We start from the raw sequence: 20,508 nt of genomic DNA, 5'->3' as shown, positions 1-20,508 counted from the left end.
TGTATTTTTATATTTTTAATCTTTGTAACTTTTTTGGCTTGTAGAGAATTAATATCAACTTTAGAAAATCAGCTTATCCCAGCAGGCATCCCTTTCATCTTTTCACCCTGGAAGTCCTAAAAATGTAAAATCTAGTTAATATTGAAGTCAGTAGCAGCTGTTTCATTCTGCTCATTGGTCATTGAATGAGCAATACAGTCTTCTAAAAAAGATTTTAAATCAAGTGGATTTTAAAGTCCAAGAAAGAAGAAAAATAACTTCCCGAACTGGTGATTAAAAGACAAAAAAGTAGCAGACTATAATTCTACTTCTCTAAGCACTACTGCTTTACGACATTTAATTTGTGTTTTAGAATGGTAAGATTCCTGATCTGAACTCAGGAAATCTGTTTTGAGCTAGACATTGGAACTGATAAAATAGTCACCTGTCCTTAAAGCATTGCTTTGGACACCAGAGATACCTGCCTGATACAGTCAGTGGAGAGAAAATTCTGTTTGTTAAGGGTCAGCTGTCTTGTACCAGCCAGTAAACAGAACAAAGCAGTTTATCTACATTTCCCCTTTAGTGTGCTGCAGCTCCAGAGAATCAGAGTAAGAGATAGTCTTTGCTCAGTAAAAGGACATTTCAATCCTTATCAGCTGATTTCAATGACTGGATCCTAACTGCCATGATGCTGAGTAGCCCAGCAGTGGGACATCCTCAGCCATTGCACAGAAGAAATGCAGGGGTTGAGGGCCAAAATGAGAATAAAATAAGTTTTTGTTCCCACACTTGACTTTTTCTTTATTATTTGACATTTGATATTTACCATTTACATTACCATAATCATTCAGGTGAGGGTTTTAACTACAAAACTTCAGAGTCATGCACCCCATTGTGTGTCTTCCTTTTAGTATGAAGTAGTTGTCAGCTCAGAAACATGGTGGGATGGCTCTCACAACTGAAGTGCTGTAAAAGATGGCTATAAACTCTTGAGAAGGGATAAGGAAGGAGAGGCAGTGAGGTAGCCCTCTCTATTAGGGAATGTTTTCATTGCCTAGATCTTAATTATGGTGACAGCAGGATTGAGTGTTTATAGGTAAGAATCAGAAGGAAGGTAAATGGCAGATATCTTGGTAGAAGTCTCTTAGATACAATCTAGCCAGGATGAAGAGGCAGATGAAATGTTCTACAGGCAGCTGGGAGAAGTCTCCCAATCACCAGCCCTTGTTCCCGTGGGGGACTTCAACTTACCAGATGTCTGCTGGAAATACAACACAGCAGAGACAAAACAGTCTAGGAGGTTCCTGGAATGTGTGAAAGAGAAATCCCTGACACAGATGGTGAGGGATTCAGCTAAGGAAAGTGTACTGCTGGACATGCTGCTAGTGAACAGAAAATGACTAGTGGGTGATGTGATAGTTGGAGGCCTCTTGGGCACAGCAAACACAAAATTATGGAGCTTTAATGGAGTTTTTAATTCTTGAAGAAGTAAAGCAGGGGATCAGCAGAACTGCTCCTTTGGACTTCCTGAGATCAGACTTTGGCCTGTTTAGCAGGCTGGTTGGCAGAGTCCCTTGGGAGGCAGACCTGAAGGGTAAAGGAGTCCAGGAAGGATGGACATCCTTCAAGAGAGAAATCTTAAAGACCTGTGTGCTGAAAGACCAGCCAGTGGGGAAGAGGAGCAGCCTGCCTAATGAAAGAGCTTTGGCTGGAAATCAGAAAATAAAGGGGAGTTTATGCACCTTGGAAGAAGGGACAGGAAATGAGGAGGACTACAAGAATGTCATGAGATTATGCAGAGAGAAAATTAGAAGGGCCAAAGCCCAACTATAATGTAATCTGGACACTGCCTTAAAACACAGTAAAAAGGTTATTGTAAATACATCAGCAACAAATGAAACGCTAAGGAGAAACTCCATTCTATTTGATGTGGGAAAAAACAGAGTGACAAAGGATGAGGAAAAGGCTGAGGTACTTAATGTCGTCTTTGCCTCACCCTTTAATAGAGCTGGACCAGTTGTCCTCTGAGTGCAAGCTACCTGAGATGGAAGACAGGTACAGGGAGCAAAACGAAGCCCTCAAAGTGGTGGACTTGTTGGTGAATGTTTAATTCTTGTAGACAATGATCTTAAAGGCCTTTCCCATTAGAAATGATTCTATGATTCTGTGATATCTCACATGAAATATGTAGGCAGAGGTTGAAAATAGGTGTCCCCAAAATTACATTCCACACATACCCTATCTTGGACACAAAAGTCATCGTCAGAAACTTAACCCACATTTGGATCCCCCTCAAACTGAAGAAAAGCTGTTTCCATTATCCGTGGGGATTTTGCTTAATTAGAAAGGGCAAGTCTGGAGATTTTTCTTTAATTGCAACAGTTCTGTTTCTTAAAAACTGTTTTATTGCAGTACTTTATATTTGAGTTTCTCTGCATTTATTATTATTGTATTGTCGTAATTAAAGTAATTACATATTTAGAGTTGTGGTTTTGAAATAATGATGTAAATTACTTTCACATGAAATATACTTTCTTTTCAAAACAAAAAGAATAAAGTTTGGTCAGTTATATGCTGCAGCTAGATCTATTGCTGTAAATTTAGAGTTATTTCACTAAATTCTGTATTTTCAGGTCAGCTACTGACATCAATGACCAACATTTTCCTATTTTGTTTACCAAAATTAGAGGCAGTATGAAAATTGTTTGATGAAATACTGTGCAGCTAGTGACAGTTTTAATAAATGAAATACTGTTTATCAAATCCAAATTTTTTACGGTAGAACATCCCTTCCATAATTGAACAGAATTACTGAACTCTTTGAATTGCAAAGGAATTCAAATCAAAATAAAGTCAATGAATAAAACCTTCAACAATGGCAACAGAATCTAGAGCAAGAATGAAAAGAGAAAGCAAATTAAAAAATCAAACCAACAAAAATCCCATTGCCTTTTTTCAAAGCAAATATTTCACTTATTGGTTTTCTTTCTTTAACCCTCAAAAAATGCATTTCAATATCCCATTCTTTATAAAAAACGAAGAAGTTCGACTATATTAATGTATTTTAACCAAGCACTTAGTATTACACCTTTTGAGAGTGCTGTTCTGTTACTAAAATGTTCATTTCTTCATTTTGTTATTGTAGTCAATAAGATCTCATAGATCCTTACCAATTAACACACATTTGAAAAACTCAAAATAGTGGAAAGACTAAAATATTATTAAGGTGTACTTTGAGATAATGTGATTTCTACTTTCTAATCCCCTCAAAATGCACATGCAATGTTCTCATGTTAGTAAGTGATAGAAAGTAAATGATAAAAGTTACACACCCAGGTAAATAATGAAAGTCACACCCATACTAGAATATAAGTGAATATATAAAAGGATAAGTTTCTTTTTTTTTCAAGGTTTATTTTAAGAATTAGAACTCAGTTAATAGTTAAAAGCTTCCAGCTTTTCCAGAAAGAAAGAGATCCCAGAAATCATATAACAGTGCCTGCCAGCAACTTTTATAAGCAGATACATAAAGAAATGCCTCAATCAAAGAGGCATAACTGGGCTTGGCTTTCTCACATGTAATCTTCCAGGTGATCTGGATACTGTGAGATTACCCATGATACCTTCTTGTTACTTTACATTAAATTATGCAATGAAATAGAAGTTTTAATGAAATTGCTGGTCTTCATTCAATAGCCAATGTTTTGTTAAAAATTTCATTGCTAAACATGTGTTATTCACTCAATTTACCCTTCTTCGAAGTCAAATGCACTTGCTCAACAAGTCAAAACAAGTGCTGCACTGCAGCTGGTCCAATAATAATTAAATGCTGGAAGGCTTTCAGTTATTGATGCAAAATAAGTGGGAAAGCAACACCCTGCTTTTCTTATGCTGCCTTGAACCCGGCCAATACAAGGAGGAGTAAGTAACCAGACAAAGAGATTGAGTTTTGGAAGTGAACGGAACTTTGAGGGTCTAAGTTTGGGTATTATCACAATCCTAACATAAAAGATAGCTGGTGAAGCAATTCCTCAAAATCCTCTTTTTCTGATCGTTTTGACAGTATGATGCACTGTATCTTTCAACCTCACAAATGCAAATTATGCACTCCAGTTGTTCAGCTGTAGCACAAATCACAACAAAAGATACAACTGCGCATATGTGCTATTTAATCTTTAACAAGTAAGGACCCCGTGGTTTCTTTATTAAGTCACACTGTATTACAAAGGCAGTCCAGTCACAAATACATATGTTAATCTAAATCTACTAAATTCCTGATTGCATTCAGTTTCATCAGTGATAAATAAATCTTTACCTGGAAAAATAGAACCAATCAGAGAAAAGATCCCTCTATTACATAGTTCTGAGCTAATGGATAGGTAAATTAGCTAATGCTTACACCACCGTGCCTCAGGTTGCTAATTTTATCTACTGTTTTCAATGATGTCTATTTTGCCTCACCTTTGGCAAAGCCAGTAAATTTTGATACCATCTGTAAATAGACTTCCTTTTTTTTTTCACATTTAATTTTGTTTTTCTATAATCACAGATCATCACAAAGAAAACTAACAATTATTGCCAGGTTTCTGACTGTGTGTGAAAGTCAGGATGTCAGATCAACACAACCTCAAGGTTAGCAAAAGACAGAAAAAAAGATCCCTCTTGGGTTCAGCTGCAACTGAATAGAAACAAAAGTTATACCTCTGGGATCCAATGGTCAGCAAATAGGTGTAAGTTATAACTGTTTTGACACTGTAAAAGTATACAGATGGAACATAACTTCTGAGGAGGGTGAAAGGGCATATATCATCATAGGGCAACTGGCAGGGGAGGAAAAGCTAAACATTAAAGTGCACTCTATCTTCTCACATCTCCTTAGTTTCTGCTCATGTTAACCCTCTGCTCACTTCCACCCAGAGGTGGCAAGTCACTCTACCATTTACCATTCACTCATATTGTCTCATAGACTCCATTTATTTTCTGCTGTGGAATTTGTTGGAAATGCTTCCATGGAAGTTGTGTCTGCACACTAAACTGGATACGACTGGATAGGCAATATTTTCTGCTCACTATGTGCTCACATCTGAGTATTTTAGTATTACCCATACCCATTAACACTGACCAAACATCTCATAAAAACAGTCCAGCCATAACAAGGATAAGGAAGGAAGCCCTCAAGAACGTCTCATTTAGAGAGCAGAAGGAGGCTTCATTACATAGAACAAATCAAAACATTTTTTCAGACTATATTATAGATAGGATGTTAAATACAATTGCAAAAAATAGCTGCTCGCAGGCCATGTACATAGTTACTATGTCAGCTTGGCTCATATAAATTCAGAGGTCCTCTGATTTATACTTTTGTTGCACAAATATATACAGGGCTAATCACTATACTGAGTCATCACCTTAAAATTAAAAATGTAGGGAGACCAAACTTCATCTTTTATAATCTGTTGGCCCTTGTTTTGAAGGTTTGTCCTGAACAGTCTTGCTGTTGGCCAACACCAAGAAACCACCTAAGAGAGCCTAAGCAGCGGTGCTGAGAAACAGCAATGGGGACAGAAGCACAGCAGGGACAGGCCCTCCCAGACACAACACTGGAGGCAAACAGGAGGAAGATGAGGAGGAAGAGCAGACAGAAGACTGGCCAGGTGTGGTGAGGAATGGCACTTTCAGACAGCAGGTTTTAACAGCCAGTTTGGGATCTGGCTGTGGTTTTAACAGCTTGTTAATACTGATACAAAACCCTCTCCTCTGCAGCTCTGCCGGTCTAATCTGACCATGATTTACTCCCACAGAGATTATTTCACCCCCATATGGAGTAAGTCCCCTCAACAAGAAGGAAAAAAACATTTGGGTTGGGGTTTTTTCTGAAAGAAGTTTAAAACTTACCAAAGTTAACGATCATTTCGACCCTCTTTCTGGGCAGAAACTCACTGACCATTAGTGAATAAAATACGTTTGTAATGCCATCCAGCATTACACCTGCACTGCCAAAGGAAAGGAAAAATAATCTTCATGAACAATGTTTGTGCCATGAAAGAGCTCAGATTAGCTCCAGGTAACCCGTGAGGGTCGTGATCCCTCACGGCAGGTTCTTTTGGACAGACTTGGGCAGAGAGACACAGGAGTCTCAAAATTACATAAAAAGCAAGAAAACAATTTCCAAACTAGAAAGAGAAAGTATGGCATTTTGCACACACAGTACTGTTCATCCAACAATTGTCTGATGCAAGATCATCACTCCTCTCCAAAAAAAACCAATGGTTGATGTCAATACATATGAGACAAGAGTAAGGTCCCCCTTCTTTGTAGTTACTCTGTCACAGAGTCACAGAGAGGCTGCAGTTGGAATGAACTTGAGGAGGTCATCTGCTCCTGGCTCAGTCATGGCCACCTAGAGCTGGTTGCCCAGGACTGTGGATATTCTTCTAACATTTCTGCATTTTCACTGTTACTCCACCTGGGACTGCATTTCTCATATTCCTCACACAGTTACTTACAAACACAACACCCAATCCAATTCTAGAGGTATCTTTAGGTGTAATACTTCTCTGGAACAGCAAAGATTGCCTCCTGAAGCTTGAACTGTCTGCTGAGCTGATGTGCCCCAGACAAAGCTTGTGTGTGTTTCTGAGCAGAAGGTAAGAATGAGCAGGGAGTGGGAACCTGACCTGCAATCTTTTTGGTACACCACCACTAAGAATATTTCACATTCTTTTTGCAGCAGCTGATCAACCTTTGCCTTTGCACGTTTGCACTAAATCTGTGTTTCCACTAGGGCTGGAAGTGACAACTGCTCTAATCTTTGGGGATAGACAGCTCCATTTGTCCATCCCCAAAACTGGGAGTATCACAGTCTCTCCTTTTGGAGACATGTTTTTATTCCCATTTTAATGAAAACACACTGCCTACCTGCAGACAAGGAGAAACAGCATGATTTAATGGAGTTTGTGGTAAATCTCACTGATATAATGATGTAAAGTTAGTGATATAGTGGTATGTTAATAAAAGAATTACTGTGCAGCAGCAGATGGTAATGTAAACACAGGATGAACATCTCATAACTTGTTTGGGAGCTGTGCCCATGGAGCCAAGATTTCAGTTCATGAGTGTGCCTGTGTACCCGTTCCAGCTGAGTGATGAACCCCTTTTATATGAGGTCTCCCTGTACACACACATATGCTAATAAGCACATCTTTTGTATTTTGCATTTATAAGGAATACATACAATATGGAGGGAGCAGAATACAGCTGCTGGGCAATGAAAATGGTGGCAATACACTGCGAATCTTAATGACATTACTCTCTTCCTTCTGACCCAATGAATTGCAGCATGAACTTGAACCACTTGACCTCAAGATTAGCTCAGTTGGTCAGAGCATGGTACTAACATGACCAGGGTTGGGGGTTCAATTCCCATATGAACCCTTCACTTAAGAGTTGCACTTGATCCTTGTGAGTCCCTTTCAGCTCTGAATATTCTGTGATCTCTGTCTTAGAATTCACTCCACAGCATCAATCACCTCTGGATTTTGCATTAACACATATCTGTATTTCTATAGAAAAATATATATGTACATATATTTTCTAAAATTATAAATATATTTAAGATATGCTTACTTTAAAAATTGATATATCTAAAAATGCTTGTCCTTGTAAATGTGATGTCATTATGGTACACAGCCTCATTAAACATGATTATTAATTCAATAGTTTAAGAAATTCTGGGAAAAAAATTACCTTTTGAAGAACCACAGTTGATAGCTATAGAATATAATATAGGAGATAAACAAAGAATTAAAGAGAAGAAAAAACTTTGTTCTGAAATAAGTAATTTTAAATTCCTGTGATGCACAATACTATATAGTGTCACATTATACTACCTCTCAAAATTCTGAAAAATAAACCAACCCTTCCTGAAGGTCATCATATTTAATAGTATGTTTTCAGGTATACTTTCTATTGCTTAGTATCAAAGAGAACTTAAAAATTATGATCTTTTGAATACCTTATTATGACATCCAGCAAATTCTGTGTTTTATTTTTAATCATATAAGCTTGTGATTTAAATCAATACATCAAAACCATTTCACTATGTAAAAACAATTGTGTCTAGTTGAACCATAGGTTTAACCTTTGCTACATGAAGTACAGTACAGACTTTTAGCGTTCACAGTAGTGTTCAGTTCACGGTGACAACCATGGGCAGTACTGCATCAGCCTAAGGGCTCACAGCATTGCCCTAAGTAATTTGTCTTTTTTATCTATATTTTGACTCATGCTGGATGATAAACCATTGCAATAATGCCATAATTATGTGCAGTTAACCACTAAAAACAATTAATTCTTTATGGCACTTCATTCTGCAATAAGTCTATTATATCGCTGTTATAATAAAACAAAATGGAAGTTGTATTCTTTTGCCTTGTGCTCCTTAAAGTTTTGGGACTAGACTTTCACTTGGTAATGATAATTTTGTAGCTTTTATTCCCTTTTTTCTTCATTCATGTTAGGAAATCAAGTTTACTAAAAATTTGTGGAAAGTAAGCTATGGAACAATAACAGTAAAAGAAGCATATATATATATCTATATAGATGTATATATATCTCATCACTAGTGAGAAGAAAAGTGATATGGTCAATGCCAAGTGTTTCAAAAGCCACTGACTACATGAAAAGCATTGTAAAAAGTGCTTGAAGTTGCTTTCTGAACCTTTAGAGTGACCATTTTCAAGAACTGCGGCTCTTTCTGAATGTTGATTTGTTTTCATTTTTGTTTTTCTGCAGCTACAGGGGATAATTGCTGCTCTGTAATGAAACCTTAGATGTGCTCATAAATCATCAATGCACAGAAAATCTCGTAGCAAATATTATACAAGTCTCAAAAAACTCGTGGCAACTGGCAAGTCTATGCAAGCGTAAGAAACTCTGAAGTTTTGGAAAACCACCCAAGATATCACTTGTGGAAATAGAGGCTTGTGTCTTATATATCACCAGATGTGAACTTCAGCCCTTGCAGTACTGTTGATATCTCCCTCCTTTCTTGATCTCTTTGGAGAAATATCCAAGCTGTTAGTCAGAGAGGAGAAGCCCTTCACAGAGCAAAAAAAAAAAAAAGTGTGATTTTATTCACAGAAGTACCAATGGTCCTAAATGGGAAAGGACTGGTTTAAGGAACTAATTTTGCCATCAACTGGACGAGCCACAGCTCTCATTACCCTCACTACAAGATTACTCAGCACCTCATACCACTGACTTCAGCTGCCATTTTAGTCTTCAGGTCTTTGGAGCAGATCCATAAACTCTCCTCCTTATTTCAAAATGTTACAACAGGATGTAATTAAGTACAATTAACAAGGAGGTCAAATGGTCATCTGATAAACACCGGTCCAAACAGGCAGCTTGAAAGGTCAGGGCTGCTAAAGCCACATAGTATTGATGGGAAAGAATATTATGATTTAAGGGGGAAAAAATTCCAATGACTAAAACTGAAGAGGTTTACATGCTTTCTATATTACATACACAAAGCCATGCACACAGGCTGATATGCATGCACACATGATTCAGGGAGACACAAACCTATATTCTAAGAGCAACAGCTAAGCTAGCCACATTTCCTCTCTCCATTACAACAGAAGACAAATCTGTTTTGGTGCTTAAATTCCCGTGTCTCTTTTTCATTTTCAGTATTTTGTAAACTGTCTGTTCTAAGAACAGCAAACTTGTTGCCCTTATAGGAAAGCCTTTTTTAGCCCTTTCTAAAATAACACTTGAGATCACCATGATGAAATGCAAGGTGGTGTGAGACTTTTAGAAGCAAAGTATTTTACGGAGCACACAGCCAGAGTAAAAAGCAGCTTCACAAGAAGAAAGCTATACCAGTACTCTGCAGCTTCAAAGAATGACATCACACAGAAGAGAAAATGAACACAGGAGTATTTGCCCATCCTCATTTTATGGACTGGAAAACAGAGGCACACTGTTTTCATTCTCTATCTGAGGCTCTTCAGGATTCTCGTGTTAGGTTGTTCTGACATTTCACTCTCTGACTTTCAGGTTTTGACTTGGCTGGGGGCGGGACTGACTCACTGCAAAATCCTTTGCACACATTTCCTTTGCATGTATGAGGCAGCAGGGTAACCTGGTCAGGAGCAGCAGATTAACCTTTGGGATCACTAACATGTTATGACTTGTAGTTTTTGACAAATATTCCAGCTGAGCTAACCTTGGGAACAACCTTCCCAGAGCTATGTTCCTGCTGGATCTCCACCATCATAAATCACCCCAAAGACTACAGCTGTTATGGGGTTGTACACTGGGCTTGGACTTGCTCCCATAGCAATATCATCCACACTACTGTTCTCCCACTCTTTCAATTTCTCAGCTAGTATTTTTGAAAACTGTGCCACCAGAATCCCACAGCTCTAGGCACCAGATGCCATCAGATACCATCTGCCCCCTGCTCCAAAATCAGAGTCCCTGCTCATTCAGTGTCTCTGCTCCTTCTTTTTCTATGGTCGAGAACAAAACAGAACACTTTTTTTTTTTTTTCCAGAATTTTGTTCTTTGTCAGAACAGAATTTAATACCTCTACCTCCAAAAATTATGCCATTCACCATTGAACAAGTCCAATACAATAAATTTTTGAAATTATTTTGCAGTTTCTTATAGCTCATACCCCACAGGTATTTCTCCTCCATTTTAAAAAAATAATTGTTTTAATGGATATGCCTATTCAAATTGCTCTTAATTTACAATAATTACTCTGGAATAGGGGTACAGCTTTACCAGATCATATGAATTTAACTTCATTAACTTGACTACAATCAAATACCTGTGAATTAAAACAACAATAATTTCATTTAGTTGACCCAGCCTACAAAGGGATATAATTACAGAATCATTGAAGCTGGAAAAGAACTTAAGATTCTCATGGAGTCTGCATAGGTAATATTGTTAAGCCAGATAAAGATAAACCTTACAGAAATTTCAGTTGTTCAAATTTCTTCCTCATCCTGATTCTCCTTGAAAAAGAATTATGTGGAATTTTGCTTCTGCAAAGTCACTGGTTATTAGCTAGAGAGACACATCATGAACCAGCACTATCTGTCCTGGTGAGTTTTCTGGGTTCTTACTCATTAATAATTTTTGCCTCAGTTTGCCTTGAATTACAGTGGGAAAAAAAGTAGAACCACATTTTGGTGAGGTACCACATGTGGCATTAAGTTGTACAGCAGTGGTTGATAAAGCCAGGTTCTTGATCTATTGCACCAGAATAATCACCCAAAAAGAGCTGGGAAATACACACTTGAATTCACCTCTTGTAGCATCTCTCAATAACTGGGAAATTTCTGAGTGGAGAGCGGAGCTATAAAATCTCTCTTTTTCTGTTTATATTACAGTCATGTTTTGAATAGAAACAAATTCATAATTCAGTACAAAACACAAACCAGCTCTTGCTAGGTGTACCCCACCCACAAACTTAAATAATGTAGTTGTCAGGGTTGACAAGTTCTGCCTGCTGTAGCATTTCTGTGTTTTATAGGAAATTTTAACCAGGGGTGTTATTTTAAGAGATGAGCAAATGGGGAAACCCCATGGCCTAGCCAATAAATATGAACTTTAGGTGCAATGGAGCACTCATAAATATGACTCAGAACAAGGGGATTCATTGTTTCTCTCGACCCCTCTTAGCTGCTCCTCTGATCTCAACCTCTGTGTGCGTCATGGCAGCCCTCATCCTTTAACCTGCGGTTTTTAAAAGCAGCTTCTAAGTTATTTATGGCTGCAAATGTTAGTAGCCCGTCTGTGTACTCCCGGCACACGCATACCGAAGGGTGGGGGAAGCTGCATTTTGTTTTGCAAGGATGAAAAGTTTTGTCCAGGAAGCCAAGTGCCTCAGGAGGCTGAGGTAGCTGCTCTGCCACAAGGGATTCAGAAGAAAAGTGCTCCCTTTGCCTTCAAGACTTACTCAGAGAGGAAACCCATACTGGCATTTATTTTGCCTTTAATTTGTACATTATCTGTCTTTATCACACTCTTTGCTCTTTCTCCGTCTTCATTCACCTTCTCCCTATCATGATGAACTTCCATTTTTGGAATTCTATTGGCATGGGAAATGATCTCAGTGCTGTTACATCACACTCCATGTGAGGCACAGAGGAGTAGGACTAAATATTCCAGCAATACCAGCTCCTGCAGAGGCTGTTTCTCTGTTGTGAGCCTTTCCCATGCCCAGCAGGTCTGTATCCAGCCCTGTACATTGGCTGTTGCCTACTGAGAAGAGGGATGTCCTCCTTCTGAAGCCCAGCCTGTGCTTTGCTGTTTTTCTCTCATGCCTGCTCTCATTCCTTCTCTCTCCACCTCCCGCACTGTCGCCTGGTCTCACCATTTCTCGGCCTTTAATCCTTTCTACAGGCAAATGCCACTGACATAAAACTAAAGTTCAGTGACCCTGCCTAGACAGCAGGGGTTAGAGACAAGGGAAAGGATAAGGAGGAGAGGATAGGGAAAAGTGTGGGAAATAATTATAAAGTCTGGTAGCAGCCAGAGCTCTCCTGAAGCCCTGGGGAGCCTTTCTTTAGCTGGAGGCTGCAATTGGCACTTCATAAACTGTTCATTCTCAGCTATGTGGAAACACCAGACGACACCTAGAATGATCAGACTGCAATCAATCAATTTTTTCCAAATTCTATTAGTCTGTGGGCCTATGAAAGCAAGCTGAAAGGAACTGCCATGGCTAAAAAGAAAAGAAAAAGGAACTGCTCCTGTCATAATTACCACCATAACTCAGGCAGTAAGTAGGCAGGTAGCCATGGTAAAATTCTTTGCATAATTTAACATCCAGAGAAAATAACAACAGGACCAATGAGTGTGGGAGATGACAGAGATGCCAAAGTTGTCCAGTTAACTAAGAAAACAACCCAGAGTTTGGGGAGAGAACCAAGAGACTCTCCATCCAATCCATGGCAGGATTCCTCCCCTAATAATTTCCACACAGAGATGTCTCCACAAGCCTGCTTCTTTCTCTTTCATGGTTAGCCAGAGTCACTGCCAGATTGTGTTTTCCTGGGAAAATATGCACTGTACAATACATACAATCCCCAAAACCCCACCCAAAGTCTGTGTTTAGTCTGGAAAGGAACACTTTCTAAAGAAGAAGCGGAACTGGGTCAGCCATTCTTCCCAATGGGAAAAATATTAATAATAATATATATTTATATATATCCATACATATATATAGCTTTTCACCATGCACGTCTAACCATCTGCTAAATCAGTTTCTCTTCAGTTATCTGCAATTTCTTTCAAACCTGTCGGCAAGGAGAGTCAGACAGTTTTATACCCCAGTTAATGGAGAGCTTGACATTTTTTTGGCTGGGTAGATACAATAATTTACTCGGATTTAAAGTGTTAACTTTGGCAAAAAAATTAATTGACAGTTATAAAAACATTATTTTGTTAGATGATATTTATGGATCACACAAACCTATTTTGAGGTAGAGCTATGTAGTTCTTAAGATTCATGTAACTTGAGAGATTTCAAAGGAAATATAAAATATTTCAATATAAAACAACAAATGTAGTGCAATTCAAAAAAAGAATATGTGGAATATTTCTTGCTAAAAATTAAAAGTAATCTCTAAAAACCTGCTCTGTCGTTGCACAAAAATGGGTTAAAATTCTAATGAATTTATAAGTATTAGACGAGAATTTTTATGTCATCCTGTGAGTAAAGTCCTTTTGTTCTGAAAACAAATAAAATTCTTTTGCAGAGAGTTGTCTTAATATTTAACTGGATCATAGAAAATTATTTCATAATTCATAGTTATTTCTAATGCCTGACTGCAATAGGTCACAAGAAATTCATTGTGTTCACTGACTGGGTGACAAAACTTTAATAAAGGGGAAAAAAACATCTTAGGATTTCCAGATGCCAACTGATGTCTATTTCTGATGAAAATTAAGTGAGACCTGCTTGATCCAATTTGCTCTAAATTTAATGTAAAAGAGTGAAAAATGATGCCTTATTGATTTGGGGTTGCCATCAAATAAAAGCTTCACAAACGTTTTCTCATTTTTTTCTCAGTATTGATCCAAATCCTCAATTAAAGACATGGGGTCTATTTGTTATTTAACAAGTTTTATCTCTGTAATAGCACCCCTATGTTCAAGGCAAGATAATAGCACTATTTCCATCACTTCAGCTAAGGCTGTGTCAATATTTTCATTAGAAGCCTGCATTTATATACTAAAACTGTACCACAGCCAAGGAAATTCACGTACGGTTAAAATTAAGACAGCTACATCTGAAATCCTGTGGAAAAGAAAGAAAGTGTGCTCATTCCTAAGCTTTAGGACAGAAGTTAATGATCCTGAGGCCTTTTTGCGTCTATCCTTCAAACCCCTTCCTCAGCTCCTGGCATTTTATAGCTTAGCACTCCATATCCCTCGCTGATGATATGTTAGCTGTGAGTGGAAGGTTGTAGAAACTGAATTAGTTTAATTTAAGAAACGAGCTACTATGTATGCTCAAGGTCTGATTGCAGTAAGGAATCCTTTCTTTTTTGTGTGTAACAAAAATATATTTGTACAGGTATTTGGTGTGGATTGATGGACTATAGGTTTCTCAAAGTAGCTGTAAAAAGTTGTTCTATGCCATGTTAGTGTTCTCCAGTGAACACAATGGGCTATAAATCTTTCAAATTTACGTATTTGCTCAATGATTCAGGTTTTAAAAAAGAATATAATCTGTAAAACAGTGTTCAAACTTGGGATAGAAAAGTTGGAGAAATATGAACAGTCTTCCGTGCCTCAGACAAAATTTCCATTGATTTCAGTGTCTGGTTTAAGAACTGAATACAGCACGAGCAGTTTTAAAATTATTCTAAGATTGTGGAATCAGTCACACTGTGTGTGAAGAAGAAAAAATGTCTTTCTAGGGCATACTGGTTACTTTAAAAATCTCAGTAATATTGTATACTTCTTAGCACGTGTACATCAGGGTCACAAATTTTATTGTGATCTTCACATTCAAGTTTTTGAAATTAACTTTATATGCTAAAAAAGAAAACATAACAGAAAACCACAAACCCAGATATATATCTCCCATTTTATGAAAGGTTCATATCAATTAGCAGGAAAACATGAAGAAAGCAAACAGACTTGCTTAGCAAATGAAACAATCTGTTAGGAGAAAAACTAACAGAGGTGTTATTAAAAAAATGAAAATACAGACCATTTGAATTGCATGAGAAGGAACACTTAAGTATAGCAGATTTAATGATCACTTTGATGATAATGGAAAAATCAGTATTTGAAATGTTTAAATGCAGTTTACAAAAGTGCTGTTTCTGCAAGCCTCATCCATGTAGATCTATTTTATTCAATCCCCCTCTTTCTGTAGGAGGTGAAGTGGGAACACTAACATTTATCTTTAAAAAGTCCTTCCCTGACTAAATTTTGAGTGCGCAAAAAGCGGTAGGAGTGCATAAGTATTATTTTCCTTTTCTCTGGGGAACAGGGTATCCTATATATGTCATTTTGGGAGACCAGCCACAAAGAAGATGCCAGAACTCTTAGGAGTCAGGGCTTTGCAATAATATAATAAAATATAATAATAGGATAAAAAAACACCCAGTTAGGAAAACAAAGTTCTGAATTTGTAGGTGATATAATCAGATCTTTGAAAATCCCAGTGTGTTTAGTGGAGGATTTATTTTTTGACTGCTGGACCAAACCCAGTTAACTCCTCTGTTACACTCATCAATATTTATGGAGAGTTGCCAACACACACAGTCTTACACAAAACACAGGACAAGACAAAGTCTCTGTCTTGTTGTATCTTTCAAGAGAAAAAGAGATGGAAATTCTGATATAAATTCCAGTAGAAAGAGCAGGTGTTTACAATTTTAACTTCAGGAGAAATAAATGCATTCTTATTTTTCTCTCTGGTTGGTTGACAGAATTATGATTGCAGTTCCCTTGATGACTATTTTCTAAATTTGTTTTTGAAAGTGAGGCATTTGCAGCTCTGACAGGTTGTGGGTTTAATCAAAATTAGCATAGAAGTTCCAATTTTTATTCTTTAATATAAAATTATTTGGTCTTGTCTATTTTTTCTTTACTTTTTAATCATGTTCAGTCTTTTCCATTCTTATGCTTAATAATTTCTATCCAACATCTCAGCCACATATTTCTTGTTTCAATATATATGTCTTAAATTGTTATAATTGGTACAATTATGTACAAAATTTCAATTTAAAATATCATGATGATTAATAGAGTTTTATTATTCCGCATTTTGTAATTAATGCTGTGCAAGTATGAACATGGTGAATATTATTTTCAGAGCAGATTTATTTGATGCAAGTTGTCTGAGGCTTCAATTCTAAATCCATTTAAATTATTACTCTGCTTCATCAGCATTTATTGATTTTAAGGTACAGCATTAGCATTCACTTATCACTGCATATTTTTCCCCATTCTCCATTAAAAGAGCTTGCCCTCATCTGTCACAATCTCATACTGCATAAATCATATAAAATGGTTACTTGTTTCCATGATTTATTTCATTCTTATGTTAATTATACTGAAACATAGGATTGTTTAATAAAAATGTTGAAGCTAATCTATATTGGTCATCAATATTTTTTACGCATGTTACACGGTGGAATGTGTGATATACCACAATATCCAACTTGTATGGAAGGGCATTTAAAGTGAATTAGGATTTAAATTAACTTAGAGCTGAGACACATTTTAATTTTACAGATGCCAAATCAAACCCGATATTTACACAGTATTTTGTTATAAGTTAATGGTGTCTATTAATATTTACCTCTAGAAAAATACAGCATCTCACCCCCAGTTTTCACAGTCTCGAAACATAAGATGGGCTTTAGCTTCTCAGAATTACTTTCTTAAGGCAACAGTGCTTCCCAACAAAATAAGACAAATATTAGAAATTTCCCACCCAAGGTAAGACACTCAGTGGAAACTTGAGTTCTTCCAGAGAAGGTTTTTGTCTGGGGAAGCACAGTAGGATCAGCCTAGGACATATCTGACACTGAAACTTCAAAGACTTCTACTTGTTCATTGCAAGAAGACCTATTGTAATCAAAGAAATCAAAGGCTAGGTCCCATGTAAATAGTCCTCAGGGATGCTGATGGAAAGGTCCCTGACATATTTACAGATGGTACTTCTCAGGACACACAAGGAAAATTTTTGCAGGATCTGTGCCTTTACTACTGCTGAGGATAAGAGCATTTCCTATTTTTCTGTATAACTTTTCCATTTTAAATTCAGCTGACTCCAGTTACTCTGGGTAAATAGAGGCATGCAATGTTAATTTAAAAGTAATACATGGGCAACATATAGCTGTTTCTTAATGATAAGGAAAACATATTCAAAAAATGGATTCCATTTTTTTCCTAACCTGTTATTTCTGGAGCAAAAACAACAAGCAAATGTATTTAGAGGTGTGGACATGTGTTACTCTTAAGGTAAAGGATCTCAGACTTGAACACCTCCTTATCAGCCAAATAATTAATGAAAAGTGATTTTATTATTACAGCAAATAAACTCTAGAGTGTTACTTTCCTTGAATTTTAGTACTTGGAGTATTTAGTATTTACTAAAAACCTGGTAGACATAAAAAGTACAGAATGTGTGTGATAAACTGAAGGTATTTTGGAACATATGCTGCTGTTAAAAAGTTTCTACAGAAAGTATTATCCTGGAAAACAAGAGTTCATCAGAATTTGTACCAGCTTATTGTGAAACTTCCAGTTTTCAATTAAATCTCTTGCTATTCAAGGTCGAATGAGAAGGGGTTTTTTTAGCCAAATTTATGAGTCCTGCAGCATTTAAAATACTTATAAAAATACTAAATGAATTTCATTAATTATTTGCATCTTTCTAGATGAGACTTAAGTTGCCTTTTAGTAAAGAAATCTGTAACCACTTTTTTTTACCTACAATGTAACTGGCAAGCATGTTTATTACACTCAGAAGCCAATATAATTTAGTTTTATCAGGTTTTGTATCTGAATTGATATAATTTTCAAAAGCATTCTTTGCTTGCATTTTTCTGGTGTTTAATACTCCACTTGTCATTTAACATACTTATGACAGATAAAATAAGAACCATTGTAGATTCTGAGCACCATAACAGTATAATAAAACACAGCCTGTTGTTATTACATAGAAATAACAAAGGAACAGCAACAGATTATTTCAAATACAGTCATCCAGCTGAAAAGATAGTAAAACTCTGACTCTTAACAACAGAAAAAACCCCACTAAATAACCTAAGAATGGGGTTTTTTTAATGGTTTCACTTTTCCCTTTTCATACCTTTCCAGGCTTTAAAATATTAACAACTGATGTTTGTTCATGTGTGAGCTTTAAGGAAAACACTGAGGGAAATAACTGAGCAATAGGCATAAGTGTTTGATTTTTAGAGATTTAAAAAAAAAGGAGTTAGCTGGCCTAAGGCTAGAATTTTCATTACATCAATGAAAGAAAGAAAACAGAAGCCAGCAGAGGGAAGTTATAGAAACTGACTTTATATAAACAGTGAGAAAAATCTTTTTCCATGGCCACCTACAATGTAGCTACTTTACCATCCGTTATGATTTTTCTTTTACCAGTGGCACAGCAGCCCGGGCCCAATCCTGCTGTTTTAGAACAGGTTACAGTTCGGCCGAGAGGTTTGCCCTTTACAAGATCAGGCTAACAGTTTGTCAAAGAGAGCAAAAACAAAAAATATTTCCACATACCTAAATTGACAAAGCTCATGACCATGTCAGCATCATTCAGAAAGTTGGTGTCGTGCACGCTGGCTAAGGGAGGATTCTGTGTGGTCAGGGGGGTCATGCGAGACAATTGTATTCTCCGCGAATATCCATTTGGAGAGGCAGGGTATCCTTTTCGTATCCCTCTGCTCTCCCCTGCCATTGATCCCTTTAGTGAATACTCCAGCTCCTCAGAATCCTCTTCATTTGTCATGGCATTATACAGGTCCAGCATGAAGAGGGGTGCAGAAGAAGCCTGCTTTCCTGGTGAAAATGGTCTGGGTCTGTGAGGTAAACCCAGGATAGAGAGAATCTCTCTCTGAATCTCCCTTCTCTCATGGTTCCGCAGCCTCCTGTAAATAAAACTTGAATGGACATGATTGTCTCCTAAACCTCCCTGTGCGTGACCCACCAGAACCCAGCAATTCCAGAGCAAGCCCACGAAAGTTTTGAGCGCAGTTAGGTTCATCTTTGAAAAGAAAAAGAACAAGGAAAAAAAAAAACCGACAACTTTGCTCCTACTTGTTCTGAGTTCCTATGAGGTCTGCTTTCCCAGTAGTTGAAAAACAAAATTTACCTATTTTTCATGTCAATGTCATCTCTAAACATAACATCGTAACATCTTTGGTGATTCCTCTCCCCCCACCCTGTTTAAATATTATGGAATGTGTCAGGTTGCAGTTATTTCTAAGAAAGCTGAAATTCAGACTTCCAATTTTCCACTGTTGTTATCGTTTTTTCTGCATTTATGGAGCAGAAGACCAGTATTTTGTCAGCTGACCTAGGCATTCCTATATAAACCTTAGATAACCAGGTCTTTGGTGGGGAGCTGTATTAGCAAGAGATGTTCTTCTGACACATTGTAGTTCCCAGAGTTATCTTCCCTCGTTATTCTGAGTTCTTCGTACACCTTGCGCTCTTCCCAAGATAAAATCCTGAGTCACAGATTTGTCTTGATCTGTACCTTGGTGGTGTAACACATATTTGTCCAGCAGCCTGGTGATAACTTTAACATCTTTTGAATCGCTTGAGTGTAAAGTAATTCTAAAGCATTTACTAATCAAATTAATGTGTTGCCATGAATTTACTTGCAAAAAATAACCTTCTGTAAATCCATTCAACCCTTTTCAGCTTCTGAACTGTTATTTCCAACTGTAGCAGGCACAAATATAACAGCTCTCTTCAAGAGAGATCTAAAGACTAATGTAAGCACAACCCTGCTGGGAAAGAAGAGGCTTCTCATTGTAATTTGAAACGGGTATAGCAAAAAAGTCCTTAACCCTTCTCTTGCCAGATAGAGCTTTAAACCTCTCCCCCGTCTCTCCAATCTACAGTAATATACCTCATTTTGGCTATCGGCTGTTTTTTGGTAACAGCTTGCACAATCAATTTTAATTTTAACAATTTTAGGATATATAGATGGTGTAATATGGAAGCTCTTGTGAGTCTCCTTATGGGTCTATGGTTTAGTAAATCTGAGTAGGAAACTTGCATAACATACTAAAATAGCATCTCACTAATTCAAGAAAAGTTTATGTTTTAGGTAAATTTAGCAAACAAAGGTGACCTTTTTAATAAACTCTGTAGGAAATTTCATCAGTGAGGTTTGATTTACTCTTTTTAAAAAATGTTGGGAATGCAATCTGAATGAAAACAAATTTATCCAGCAAGCAAGATTTCAAATTGTGCACAGCCAATGTTGTAATTATGGTTATAGTCACA

The 20,508-nt window shown here is 37.1% G+C and overlaps 1 protein-coding gene across 2 annotated transcripts in view; it reads right to left on the bottom strand.

Annotated features, from left to right (window-relative positions):
• The window catches only part of BMP5 (bone morphogenetic protein 5), a 55,910-nt gene extending 35,932 nt beyond the window's left edge, over positions 1 to 19,978 (bottom strand). Inside the window, exons 1-2 of one of the 2 annotated variants that reach the window (XM_017739330.1) lie at positions 19,751 to 19,978; positions 18,772 to 19,139 (exon numbers count right to left, since the gene is read on the bottom strand). In XM_017739330.1, the coding sequence (XP_017594819.1) occupies positions 18,772 to 19,021 (250 nt within the window). In that variant the 5' untranslated portion in view covers positions 19,022 to 19,139; positions 19,751 to 19,978. Of the gene's footprint in view, positions 1 to 18,771 lie in introns of both variants that reach the window. The other variant, XM_008637632.2, reaches the window with a different exon arrangement.
• Positions 19,979 to 20,508: the final 530 nt, after the last annotated feature.

The sequence above is a fragment of the Corvus brachyrhynchos genome, unplaced genomic scaffold (genome assembly GCF_000691975.1).
Source record: "Corvus brachyrhynchos isolate BGI_N302 unplaced genomic scaffold, ASM69197v1 scaffold136, whole genome shotgun sequence".
Taxonomy (NCBI): Eukaryota; Metazoa; Chordata; class Aves; order Passeriformes; family Corvidae; genus Corvus; species Corvus brachyrhynchos.
Note: the sequence above shows the minus strand (reverse complement) of the source record. Positions and strands in the feature narration are given on the sequence as shown.